The sequence below is a fragment of the Palaemon carinicauda genome, chromosome 9 (genome assembly GCF_036898095.1).
Source record: "Palaemon carinicauda isolate YSFRI2023 chromosome 9, ASM3689809v2, whole genome shotgun sequence".
Classification (NCBI taxonomy): domain Eukaryota; kingdom Metazoa; phylum Arthropoda; class Malacostraca; order Decapoda; family Palaemonidae; genus Palaemon; species Palaemon carinicauda.
The window spans coordinates 158,936,851-158,950,438 of record NC_090733.1 but is presented as its reverse complement, the minus strand read 5'-3'; the positions used below and the strand labels follow the sequence as shown (position 1 = coordinate 158,950,438).

Sequence of the window (13,588 nt, the reverse complement as noted above, 5' to 3'; positions counted from 1 at the left end):
TCCAACACTATAAAATTATAAGTTTTGCGACACTACTTTCCAATTCCTTACGGTAACATGACTAAGCAAAAAAATGCAAAACAAATAAAAATAGGCACTCGTGGAAAAAAGGCCATTCTAATATACGACATTTCAGAAAAAAAAAATTTCAGCCACGTGCTAGGCAAACCATCAAGGCACATTTTCCGACAAATAAACATATAAATGAATCATTACTCTGTGATAGTTCCTTAGTACGTAGTAATTTTGAAAGAAATGGGAAAAAACGAAAAAAATGGCAATCACAGGAAAATCGAACACATAGCCTACCTATATATACGCCATATCTGGCTAAAAAAAAAGATAGGCATGGGTAGCCAGATCATCTAGAAACACTTTCCAACACTATAAAATTATAAGTTTTGCGACACTACTTGCCAATTCCTTACGGTAACATGACTAAGCAAAAAAATGCAAAACAAATAAAAATAGGCACTCGTGGAAAAATGGCCATTCTAATATACGACATTTCAGAAAAAAAAAAATTTCAGCCACGTGCTAGGCAAACCATCAAGGCACATTTTCCGACAAATAAACATATAAATGAATCATTACTCTGTGATAGTTACTTAGTACGTAGTAATTTTGAAAGAAATGGGAAAAAACGAAAAAATGGCAATCAAAGGAAAATCGAACACATACTTATATATACGCCATATCTGGCTAAAAAAAAAATAGGCATGGGTAGCCAGATCATCTAGAAACACTTTCCAACACTATAAAAATATAAGTTTTGCGACACTACTTTCCAATTCCTTACGGTAACATGACTAAGCAAAAAAATGCAAAACAAATAAAAATAGGCACTCGTGGAAAAATGGCCATTCTAATATACGACATTTCAGAAAAAAAAAATTTCAGCCACGTGCTAGGCAAACCATCAAGGCACATTTTCCAACAAATAAACATATAAATGAATCATTACTCTGTGATAGTTCCTTAGTACGTAGTAATTTTGAAAGAAATGGGAAAAAACGAAAAAATGGCAATCACAGGAAAATCGAACACATACCTATATATACGCCATATCTGGCTAAAAAAAAAGATAGGCATGGGTAGCCAGATCATCTAGAAACACTTTCCAACACTATAGAATTATAAGTTTTGCGACACTACTTGCCAATTCCTTACGGTAACATGACTAAGCAAAAAAATGCAAAACAAATAAAAATAGGCACTCGTGGAAAAATGGCCATTCTAATATACGACATTTCAAAAAAAAAAAATTTCAGCCACGTGCTAGGCAAACCATTAAGGCACATTTTCCGACAAATAAACATATAAATGAATCATTACTCTGTGATAGTTACTTAGTACGTAGTAATTTTGAAAGAAATGGGAAAAAACGAAAAAATGGCAATCAAAGGAAAATCGAACACATACTTATATATACGCCATATCTGGCTAAAAAAAAAAAATAGGCATGGGTAGCCAGATCATCTAGAAACACTTTCCAACACTATAAAAATATAAGTTTTGCGACACTACTTTCCAATTCCTTACGGTAACATGACTAAGCAAAAAAATGCAAAACAAATAAAAATAGGCACTCGTGGAAAAATGGCCATTCTAATATACGACATTTCAGAAAAAAAAAATTTCAGCCACGTGCTAGGCAAACCATCAAGGCACATTTTCCGACAAATAAACATATAAATGAATCATTACTCTGTGATAGTTCCTTAGTACGTAGTAATTTTGAAAGAAATGGGAAAAAACGAAAAAATGGCAATCACAGGAAAATCGAACACATACTTATATATACGCCATATCTGGCTAAAAAAAAAATAGGCATGGGTAGCCAGATCATCTAGAAACACTTTCCAACACTATAAAAATATAAGTTTTGCGACACTACTTTCCAATTCCTTACGGTAACATGACTAAGCAAAAAAATGCAAAACAAATAAAAAGGGGCACTCGCAGAAAAATGCCCAACATTCTAATATACGGCATCTCAGATAAAAAAAAAGACATGCACGTGTTAGCCCAACCATCAAGGCACACTTTCTAACACATAAACATGAAAAAAAATCAATAATATACGGCAATTCCTTACTACGTAGTAAATTTTTACAAATATTGAAAAAAAACAGAAATTGGCAACCGCAGTTAAATACCCAATATACCAATAACTACGTCGTATCTGACAAAAACAAAATCACGCATGGGTAGCCAGATCATCTAGACACACTTTCCAACACTAAAAAAGCAAAAGTTTTACGACACTATTTGGCAATATCTTACGGAAAAATGACTTGGCAAAAATATGAAAAAGGGGCACTCGCGGTAAAATGGTCCTCGTGGTGATGAACGACATTTTAACTAAAGAAAAAATCATGCACATGGTAGCCAAACAATCCACCAAGACTTTCCCCAACTGATAACCTATACAAGTTGCACCATTCTACGACAATTTCATAATACGTAATAACTTTGATAATTATGCAAATTACCTTAGAAGGGTAAACTCGGTCGCGCTCGACCCCGACGCGTCTCAGAAATCGGGGAAGGAGTACAGCTACAGCAATGCACATCTGGACACTACTAGAGCGTGTAGGGGAGACCCCTGCTGCAGGTCGATCACCCACAAATTCAGTCACGGGGGTGAGTCACGTGAGAAAAACCTGTTTTTTTTTTACGCTCGGGGTCGCGAACGACCCATCGTACCTATCCAGGGTTAATATAAATTCTAGGTTACCGATTTGAGACGGAGAAGTACGAACGTTTTTTGTCCTAAGAAGGAGAAACCTTCGTTACGAACATTTTCAATGCTCTCCAACTGAGTTCCGGATACGACTTTTATGTCAAACTACGCATGTATGCTTGTCATGCCCACGGTTCGGTGTTACTACTCCGTAGTAGACTTATGCTCTTTACCCACCCAACAATAGATTGAGGATACGTCTCAATCCCCTCTTGGGTTTGGTTGGATGTGTTCGGTAATTACCGTACAGTCTCTTGTCCGGAAAGCAATCTCTATGGAGATTCGCTATTATAACAAACTACTGATTAACTGGTTTTCCGGTTGGTATCGGTCTTATTCGGCCAACCACACTGGTTTAGTGGCAGTTGGAGGGAGAACAGGCTGTTCCCCTTCGTTACAAGAACGTGCAATTAGTTACACGTCTCGACATCATCTCGAGATGTGTTTATCGCTAGGCACTCCCCCCCCCCCCCCCCTCACCGCTGGACAATCCGCGGATGATGGGTGGCAGACGAGAGCTTGTGCAAAGAGGCCTGTCTTCTCGTCTTCCCTCTGGATCTGATGCTCTCTTAAATGCATCAAAAGAGAGGGGGGGAGGGGGGCATATGCTGCACCATTCCAGCCTCGTCCGTTGGCCTGATTCAGAAAGGTACCAGCATTCACCTCTCTTAGAGAACCATCTAGCAGTAGAAGCCTCAGATGGACAGAGGACAACTAGTTGCCCCCATCTGCTCGCGTCATTCCTGGTACAGGAATGTGCTTGCAAAACCACCCAGATAATGGGCTCCTAGTGTCTTGGAATCATCTTGTATCCAACAAAGTCTTAACTTTGTGAGGTCCCCGACCGTGGTTATGCTTGCAGCGGCCCTGATCTTCAGGCTCCCACTCGACCGTTCCCCAGTCCCGGAACACCAGGCCCTCAAACAAGATGTATTCCAAGATTGGTGGGGCGGCCGAGAGGTGTGCCTTGTTTTTTTTCCCCATTCGGTCTGGTGAAAAAGTCCTCAGCCAAGTCAGGATAAGCAAGATCTTATCAATGACTCCAATAGCTTCGCTATGGCATCCCGCAGAATGGTTCCCAGACCTTCTGCAGCCCCTGACGGAGCTCCAATAGCTTCACTATGGTAACCCGCAGAATGGTTCCCGGACCTTCTACAGTTCCTGACGGAGTTCCGAGGGATCTTCCTCCACGGCACGATCTTCCAAGCAGCCACATGCTAACACTTTCCTAAGCCGTAGCTTTGCTTCAACTTCTCGCCTGGGACGATCCTACACCACCCCTCTCAGAGAGGCCTTTTGCAACAAGTTACGGAAAAGATGTCTAGACACCTCAGACACTTTTCAGCATCGGTCTTCCAGGCGAAGTGTTCGGTCCTTTGTGACTGATGTCGTGGAAGGGGATTCTCTCCCATCGATGCCTTTACTTATACAAGTGTGAGATAACTTGTCCCCTGTCGGATTTCAACCTCCTCCTGGGAACGTGGTTCGGGTCCTTCAGTCTCTGAAGGCCCCTCTCTACAAACCTTATGCCCAGCAGCAGATCGCTTCCTTACACGGAAGACGGCCTTTCTACTCACTTGGACTTTTGACCAAGAGAGTTAGTGTTTTGTATGATTCATCTTCTGATGTCTCCTACCCTAGGAGACAGGGAGAAGTAATCCTCAGCAGCATCCCTAAGTGGATTGCCAAGACTCAAATTTGAGTGTGCTGTACCCTAGGTGCAGCCCATTTTGAATAAAGTGTCTTCGTTCGGTAACCGAAAATCCATCAACTGGGGACTTACCCAGAGAGAAGTCTGTGGGGTTACCTTAAAAGAACGATACCAGGTCGCCCCCGTGTGTTGGCACTGTTGACGAGCGCTGGGAAGGTCATGAGGAGGACCTCAAGGATTTCCTTCCCCTCTGGGATCGGAAGGCTATTGAGGTTACTCTCAATCTAGACTCTCCTCCATCCACAGACCTAGAGCTCATAACGTCAGTGGCGTTGTTACGTCCCTGGCGTTCAAGAAACTACTCTGTGGTGCAGATACTTTAAGTGGGCATGTGGAAGCGTCAATCGACCTTCACGGCCCACTACCTAGAAATACATAACCCACAAGAACATGGAGACCTTTTCCATTGGTCCTGTGGTGGTCGCACAACAAATGGTCTAAACACCTCAGGCTCCTTGATGGACAAGTCACAGAGGGATGAGGGCTGAGGCTTCCCGGATTAGTCTGGGGTGAATGAGTAAGAATGCCTGGCTCCTTTCTTCCTTTCACTTTCTCCCCTCTGTGGAAAACAGCTCCGCAAGCCTCAGCATAGCTGACCTCACCTCGCTGCAGGTAAGACCCTTTTCCCTTGTGCCTCCTAAGTATAGAAGAATACTTTATGTCCCCAATACCTTTTAGAGGGAGGGTATTGGGTAAGTCTTTAAGAACAATAGGTTTTGTACTCGAGGAACAGTTAAAGACAAGCCACACTGTTAGTTCCACTCACACACCAGCTTCTGCAGGCCGCTATCAGTGCATTACCTCATATCAGCACTTGATTTTAGCGAGGGTAGGGTCCCTTCTACTATCGATCACAGATCGAAATAGAGAGGACCCCGGGTCATGACTAAGGGCAGTTGGTGTTGGTGAGGACTTCCTCCCTCCTAAGGGTAAGTCACCCTATAAATAGCGGAGGGTTTGTATCTACGTCGGAACAAATAACAAATTTGTGGGTAATTTGTATTTTTCCTAGTGTACAAATTGGCCCGCCACCCTGTCCCCCGAGAAGTCCTGCCATAAAGCAAAGTGGTTACTCAGCCGAGAGGTGTGAGTGAGCGGGGTAGCCAGTCTACCCCACCCCCCACCCGCTAACTAGCGGATGGGGTAGTTATCCCTCACTAAAATCATCATGGCTCGTCTTTCAGCTGCACCGAAAGTATACCCTATAAATAGCTCCAGGTTTGTATACTAGAAAAATACAAATTACTTACAAATTTGTTATTTTCGCCTTCTCCTGAATCATCATAAGGTTCACTGGAATATGCCATTGATTTTGATCTTCCAACCAAAGCACCAATAATCTTTCCATTGCAATAATTAAACCACTACGCTGCTTGGTTATCACTGTTGATTTCATAGGAGCAGATCCTGTCACATGTTCAACGATGCACTTTATCCTTAAGACAAATATTCGTTGGCGTTTCACTGTTTTTAGTTCACTTGATAATGTCTAATTTCAATTCCATGGTGATGTCCTTTCTTTTCTTTGATGCACTACCATCAGAAGAATCTGCCTTATGCTTTGGAGCCATAACAAAGGGCAAAAGGTTAAAAAAAAATAATCAAACACGTGAGAGAGAGAACCGGCGTACACAACCAAAATGGTGTATCACTGAAACTGAGTGACGCGACTTACGCCGTCTTCCTCACCCACAACTGAAACAAAGCGTATTCATCCGCTGCGTGCTAGAAACTAGTTCGCAATTGTTTACATAGCTTACGACATAAGACAGAAAGACGCTTAATATTATTTTTTATATTTTTATGGGGCGCATTCGTAACCTCGAAACAGCGAAAGTCGGGACCATCGTAACCCAAGGACTCCCTGTAGTGTTATATTCATATCTACAAAGTCATTAAATCAAGATCTCTTGGAACACTTTTTTGGTTGCATACGACAAATGAATGTCCCACATGACAATCCAAAGTCGGAAAGTTTTAAGTTTTGCTTAAAGTATTTGGTGAGGAAAGTAGTCAGGCAGTTAATTGCAAAAGCTCCAACTGAGTGTAGAGAAAAAAAGTTTTATGCATTAAGTGGACACTTGTCATTTGCTTGTGTAAAACAGACCACTGAGCAAGAAGACATTTTCTTGACTAGCATCTTGTTGAAAAATTTCGCCAATGGACTTGAAATTTAAATCTAAAGTATAATGGATGATTTGAGAGAAAACATTATCCGACGGAGAAAGAGGTAGGCAAACTTGAAAAGTCAATTTCTGAGGTAATAAAGAAGTCTCTTTTTGTTACATTGGATGTATTGTCAAGAGGTTTTTATTAAAATGTCATAACTTAGAACCTGAGGCATCAAAATGTAATAATTCAGAAGGTTCTTGGCTGAGCACTACCTACAGAGGCAGACTATAGGCACCTTCTGATGCTTTTGTCCCATATGTGCATTATGAGAGAAACTTTACGAGAAGGTAAAGATTGCATCCAGTTGCTAATTTACGAATTGAAATTGTCCAAGTTTGATGTTCCCAAAGATATGATAGTTTCTTGCTAAAATTTCTTTGTAGTTTTGAATGAAATATATAAATGAAATTACTGTACTCTACTTAATAAAAACTGAAGGATTGAGTGTCGAAGCATGAAAAAATTAAGCAAATAATTTAATACATTAATAGTATCAAAAAGTTATTTGTCCTTCGTTTTGTTAAATGAGTCCAAACAATAATATATAAGATAAAAATGGTTTTGTTTTTATCCCTATAACTAGATAATTTCATAATCCACAACTCAAGGTCCCTGTGGGTCAAGTGAGCATTAAAATGAAAGTTGAAAATGTTTTGAATAGAGTTTAGTTTTAATAAAGGAAATTGACTGAAATAACAAAAATGACCGCTTAAATTCCCAATATAGGGCAAAGGAATCTAGTGGAGAGGGGCTGACGTGACTACCTGTAGAAAGGTCTCATTTTGGGCACCAAGTTAGCATACCCCTTCTTTTCTGGATCCTGATCAAACTTATTGTTTTCTAATCTTATTAATTTATATGATAAGCTACTTTCATTAGAAAACTTCTTTTATGACTAGAACGAGGTAGACACTACCAAGGGTGCATAGATGACACTGGTAGGTAGCGTTTATAAAAGCTACTAGTGTTTCACTTTACCGTCATTATGGATCGCCAAGCAATTAGATTTTAAGTAATACTTTGGCTCCTATGTAAGCAGTAGTTCAGTATTAGTAAAGGCACAAACAAAGTAAAAAATGATGTTTCATTCATAGAAACTTGTGTTTCATGGAGAGAGTCCCCATCCCAGCCCTTTGTACAGTATCTTAAAATTGTCATTTCAGCATGCATACCATTACAAGGAGACTATAGATACAGTAGTACCTCGGTATTCAAGTTTAATCCGTTCCAAGAGCAACTTTGTAACCCAAGATGCTCGTCAACCAAAGTAAATTTTCCGTTAAGAAATGAAGGTAATTCACTCGATGCGTTCCACATGTCCATAAATATACACATGATGCACATCCATAAATACACATATACACTAATTTTTAAAGGTTTGTAATGTTATATAAAGAGAAAATTATAACCCGTAACATATAAAATATATACAAATTAATCATTCACAAAAAAAGAAAATATTGACAAACTCATACTTTACCTTTGACCAGAGTCATGGCTGGCATGTGGGAGATGAGAGAAGAGGAGAGTTTCTCTTGTATCTGAGAACTTTATCAGTAATGCTCTTTTTTATATGGTATTGACTATTACTAACTTGCATCACTTAATTTATGCTCTCTGGACTCTTGGTCACCTTTTTTTTTACACTTTCATGTTTCACAAGGAACCTATATATAGTCAACTGCTTTGCCCTTTTCTTTAAAATTTCATGGACAAGGGACATTATGTCTTTTGTAAAATTTTGCAGGCTTTCCTACATTCTTAACACCTGCTCACTTGAAATCTCTGCATTCTCTTGATACTACCCCATATTCAGCTCCAATGTCATTCCTTTTTCATATAAAGTTGTTTTGGTAACCGTATCACCTTCTAACTGATTCTCATTAATCCAAATAAACATAACTTTCAGTGTTATGATCATGTTGCTGTTGATCAGTCAATGACAGCATCGGTTCCACATCGTCTATTGCTTCAATGGCCTTTTTATTGCTCTGAATTATAATTGTACCAATTGTGGATGTTGCAGGATGAATGTACAGTTTTAGCAGATTGGTCACATTTTTTTCTTCTTCCTACTATATTTTTGATTACCTTCTGGGCTATTTTAATAATACTGTTAACTTTACAACGCAGCACAAAATGTATTTATATTGCACAATAGCGATTATAACTTGATAAAAAACATATACAGTCACAAGTCACAACTGCATTAAAAACAATTCAAAAGATGCGTGCAAGTGATGGTTTTTCTAAAATACAGGTACTAGTACTGCTGGGAGTAAAAGAATTATTATTATTATTATTATTACTATCCAAGCTACAACCCTAGTTGGAAAAGCAAGATGCTATAAGGCCAGGGGCTCCAACAGGGAAAAATAGCCCAGTGAGGAAAGGAAATAAGGAAATAGATAAATGAAGAGAACAAATTAACAATAAATCATTCTAAAATAAGTAACAACGTCAAAACAGACATGTCATATATAAACTATTAACAACATCAAAAACAAATATGTCATAGATAAACTATAAAAAGACTCATGTCCACCTGGTCAACAAAAAAGCATTTGCTCCAACTTTAAACTTTTGAAGTTCTACTGATTCAACCACCCGATTAGGAAGATCATTCCACAACTTGGTAACAGCTGGAATAAAACTTCTGGAGTACTGCGTAGTATTGAGCCTCGTGATGGAGAAGGCCTGGCTATTAGAATTAACTACCTGCCTAGTATTACGAACAGGATAGAATTGTCCAGGGAGATCTGAATGTAAAGGATGGTCAGAGTTATGAAAAATCTTATGCAATATGCATAATGAACTAATTGAACGACGGTGCCAGAGATTAATATCTAGATCAGGAATAAGAAATTTAATAGACCGTAAGTTTCTGTCCAACAAATTAAGATAAGAATCAGCAGCAGAACACCAGACAGGAGAACAATACTCGAAACAAGGTAGAATGAAAGAATTAAAACATTTCTTCAGAATAGATTGATCACCGAAAATCTTGAAAGACTTTCTCAGTAAGCCTATTTTTTGTGCAATTGAAGAAGACACAGACCTTATATGTTTCTCAAAAGTAAATTTACTGTCTAGAATCACACCTAAAATTTTGAAAGTCATACATATTTAAAGAAACATTAAGCAAGGGAGAGTTGTGAGCTAATGCGAAAACAATATGGCGAAAAATCCTGTGAGCATTGTGGGGGTGGCATATCTTTGTACTTGTCCACAAAACATGAGCATATGGACGGAAATATTTGCTTGCAGACCAATACAATACTTGTATACCCATTTTAAATTTCATGCTTGTATACCGAATTGCCCGTATTCTAAATTACAGTACTTGTAAATCAAGGTATTACTGTATACAGTAATTGAAGAGGGTTAGGTATTACTTGGGAGAGGAACAAGAGATTAATTGTGCCTTTTAAAGTATCTGGATCAACTGTACCTTTCCATGTATTTGGCATAAGTAAATACAAAATGATTTTATTCCAAGTTAAGAAAACTATTTCTGTTGGATTTTGTGGAAAAGTTAACGGCATGTTTTTCGTGTTGGTATTTAAAACTGTAATAAGATTAAGAAAAACTTTAAACTCTCTTGCTAAAATAATTATAGACAAACTTCTAATCTCCACTTTTATTTTCAGATATGAGAAAAGCATTATCTAGGGACATCCATCAGAAATCAGTAATACCCTTAACACATCCGGTACGGCCTGAGGATATAGAATAGCAATAGTTTATTTTGCCTTTGACTACTTATGTAGGTAACTTAAATCTTTTCATATGTGGTATTTAGATGATACATGGACTGAATTCCCAATTTGATTTACTCCTAATATACTGTACTGTATTTAATTGTAAATGTATTCCTTTTATGTTTGTGCTTATTTTATTTTATTATAAGTCTCAACTGGGGAAACATGAGATATTTAATTACTATTATTGAGAACCACCTAAGTGTTGTTATCATTTGTTAGCAGAAATCTACAGATTTTTCACTGCGCACAATTCTCTGTACACTATTGTTTTTTAGGTGGATATCATAATGAAAGGGTTAATATTTTGTACAATGTAAGCATTAGTTTTGATATGGAATATGTGCAAAAAATTCAATAAAGTAATATAGTTATTAATTTTGGCTTTCGCCATAATAAGTTTTTTTTACATGTCGTTTTCTAAATTTTCCCTTCACATTAATTATTAGAGCATTTGTTATCTTGTTAATTCTAATAGTTTAAAGATTTTACACTTTTCAAACTTGCACTACATTTTACACAGTTTCCAAAGGTGGTTTTCTCATGCGAATTAATTGTTATAATGTTTTATGGTGTCACTTACTCCTGGAGTTCTCCTTAATATACCCATGACAAATAATATGGATATCATAGTACAGGATGTTTGAAAATTAACTTATGACTTATTTGTAAAGTTTAGATTATGGATTTACTACAGAAGGTTCATAGATTTCTTCCATGATTGTTTTTTCACTCCCTGATGTAGACTAGTTTCCAAGTACAGTATCCCCAAATGTTTCTATATTTATTTAAATACAATATTTACAATATACCATAGTGATTTTCTAGATGGGATGAAAAATCTGATGGAATACAATTCTAATGTAAATTAGGTCCATGTATGTGAATCATTAGTGAAAAATGGGTAAACCACAAGCTTATAATATATTGCGCCAATGTAGGGCCTTGATACTATAAAAAATTTGCATATTAAAATATACAAAGAGTTTAGTGTTACATGTTACTGTATTGATATTTTTATACAGTAAAGACAACATAATTGCTTCCAGTAGCAATAAATATTTTTTTAAAAAAGTTAGTGCAGTTTGTATGTACCTGCACTTATCAGTAACACTTGCCTTAACATTTATTTTTATGGGGTGAAAAATAAAATGAGCTCTCTTCACTTTAATTTGTCTGTGAACTTTAATCCTGATTTTCCATTTGGTCTAGGTCTTCATCAATATTACTACACATCTTTGTATTGTTACTTTCATGTTTACTTTTTAAGCTAGCTGTTCCTCATTTCGTTTCATCCCATTCAACCATCTCTGTCTTTTCTTTTTTTTTTTCTCCAGCCGCTGGTCACTAAATCTTTTCACATTTTATCATTTATATTGCGATCTTCCTACGTCACTTCTCATTTGAAAATCTATTTTCTTTATCAGTGCTTAAGCCTCTGCTGCTTAGAATAGTACTGGTCTTAAGAACACAATAAATTTTTTATCTTTGCTAATGGAGTATGTTTATTTAGCAGCACATCAATCTCTTTCCAGTTCATAAAGGCTGCAGCTACTTATTATTTCTACCCTTTAAATTGTATATAATGTTTATGAAAGTCAATTTCTGTATGTTTTTCTTGATTGTTGTGAACATCAATAAAAGTTGTACTGATGCTGTCTGTAAAAGAACCTCTACATGCATTCTGCTGTTAAATTTTGAGGTACCAATCCTTCAAGTCCAAGGTATAGTACTTGATTGTGTATGATACAGTATTTTTTAAAAATATATTAAATTACTTTGGCCTTTAGATAAAATTCAACAGCCTAAGGCAAAATAGACTTCCCTGGAGGTTTACAGACGCAAGGATCTCAAATTATGTGACGGGCGATTTTGGTTGTGGTGCAGACGGTCTAGAGACTAAGGCTATCACCATAAGACATCAGTAATGTGGAGTTAATCCTCTGTCTGGATTAGATTATTTACAATGACCATCTTTTGTATGTACAGTAATCTTTATTTCAATCATATTCTCACACAGAGCTACTATTATATTTTTTGAGATGTGGTATTATTATATTTTTTGTGAGGTGAAAAAGTCTACTTTTCTGTTGTAACTTGAACATTTATAATCACACAACTTATTTTCTCTTAGTCTAAAGAGACAGGATTCATGTGTTCAGGATATAAACATTATTCATAATCTGTTTTTGTTATTTAACTTTTTAACTACAGTATATATTAAAATGAGAATAAGAAAATGTTTCAGTTGAAACAATGAATAGGAAATCATTTTCATTGGCAGAGCTTGAATAATAACTTTTTGTTTTCTCCTGGTTTCGTATGATATACATCCTAATGTGCACATATATTTCACTGTATTGTTTGACCCGTGAAGCAATAGCACAAAATTTTAAAGCAATGTGTGTTTTTCCTGACTATACAAACCTGAGTACTTTAATAGGAGTACCGTATGATTTCAACAAAATTTGATATGGCTGTTAAAATTCATAACGAGGTGATGGTAGTAGCCAGCAAGTGAGGAGCCACTTCGACCTTAAACCTAGGACTTGTGTGGCAGTTGAGGTGGACAGTGTAACTTAAAGAACTCAAGGTTTGTATAGCTAGGAAAATTATGTTAATTTTAAAATTTGTGATTTATTCCTACACAAAGACAAACCCTTTTCCTTTTATAGGAGACTTATCCTTAGGAGGGAGGAAGTGCCTGTAACCAAACTGACTTGTTTACGTGCCGTGATGTCAAACCACTTGGAGCTACAAAAGGAGCCAAAGTGATGACTTCTGCCAACCTTCTAATTGCCTTGTTATAGACATTTCATGTGTTACATTAGGTTCCTACCAAGTTAATGGTGAAGGACCATTCAAGATACTGTAATCTATCCATGTTCAGGATATGGTGCCTGAATGTATGATCATTTTTGGGCTCAAGCCATGTTGTCCTGATGGAAGGTTCCTTCAGTAGCTTCCTTTGGGTATATATGACTACAAGAGATATTCCCAGAGAATTAAACTAAAGGTTTCACAGAATTCTAACTTCTGGTGCGAGTACCCTAAAGGTTTCCCTCTAGGATATCGTATATCAACAGGGGACGCATGCATTAACACGCCACATGGCTATCTGCACCCCACGTAGCATTTACGCTTCGAGGGGGAAAGGTGGCGAGGTAACTGAGGAGCCGTTCCAAAGTTACCCTCCTG

The 13,588-nt window shown here is 37.3% G+C and overlaps 1 protein-coding gene across 1 annotated transcript in view; it reads left to right on the top strand.

The window, feature by feature from the left end:
- Naa20A (N-alpha-acetyltransferase 20 A) overlaps window positions 1-12,041 on the top strand; it is an 81,696-nt gene extending 69,655 nt beyond the window's left edge. The window contains exon 4 of the mRNA XM_068380704.1: window positions 10,280-12,041. Coding sequence (XP_068236805.1) covers window positions 10,280-10,365 — 86 coding nt within the window. The 3' untranslated portion in view covers window positions 10,366-12,041. The remainder of the gene's footprint in view (window positions 1-10,279) is intronic.
- Window positions 12,042-13,588: the final 1,547 nt, after the last annotated feature.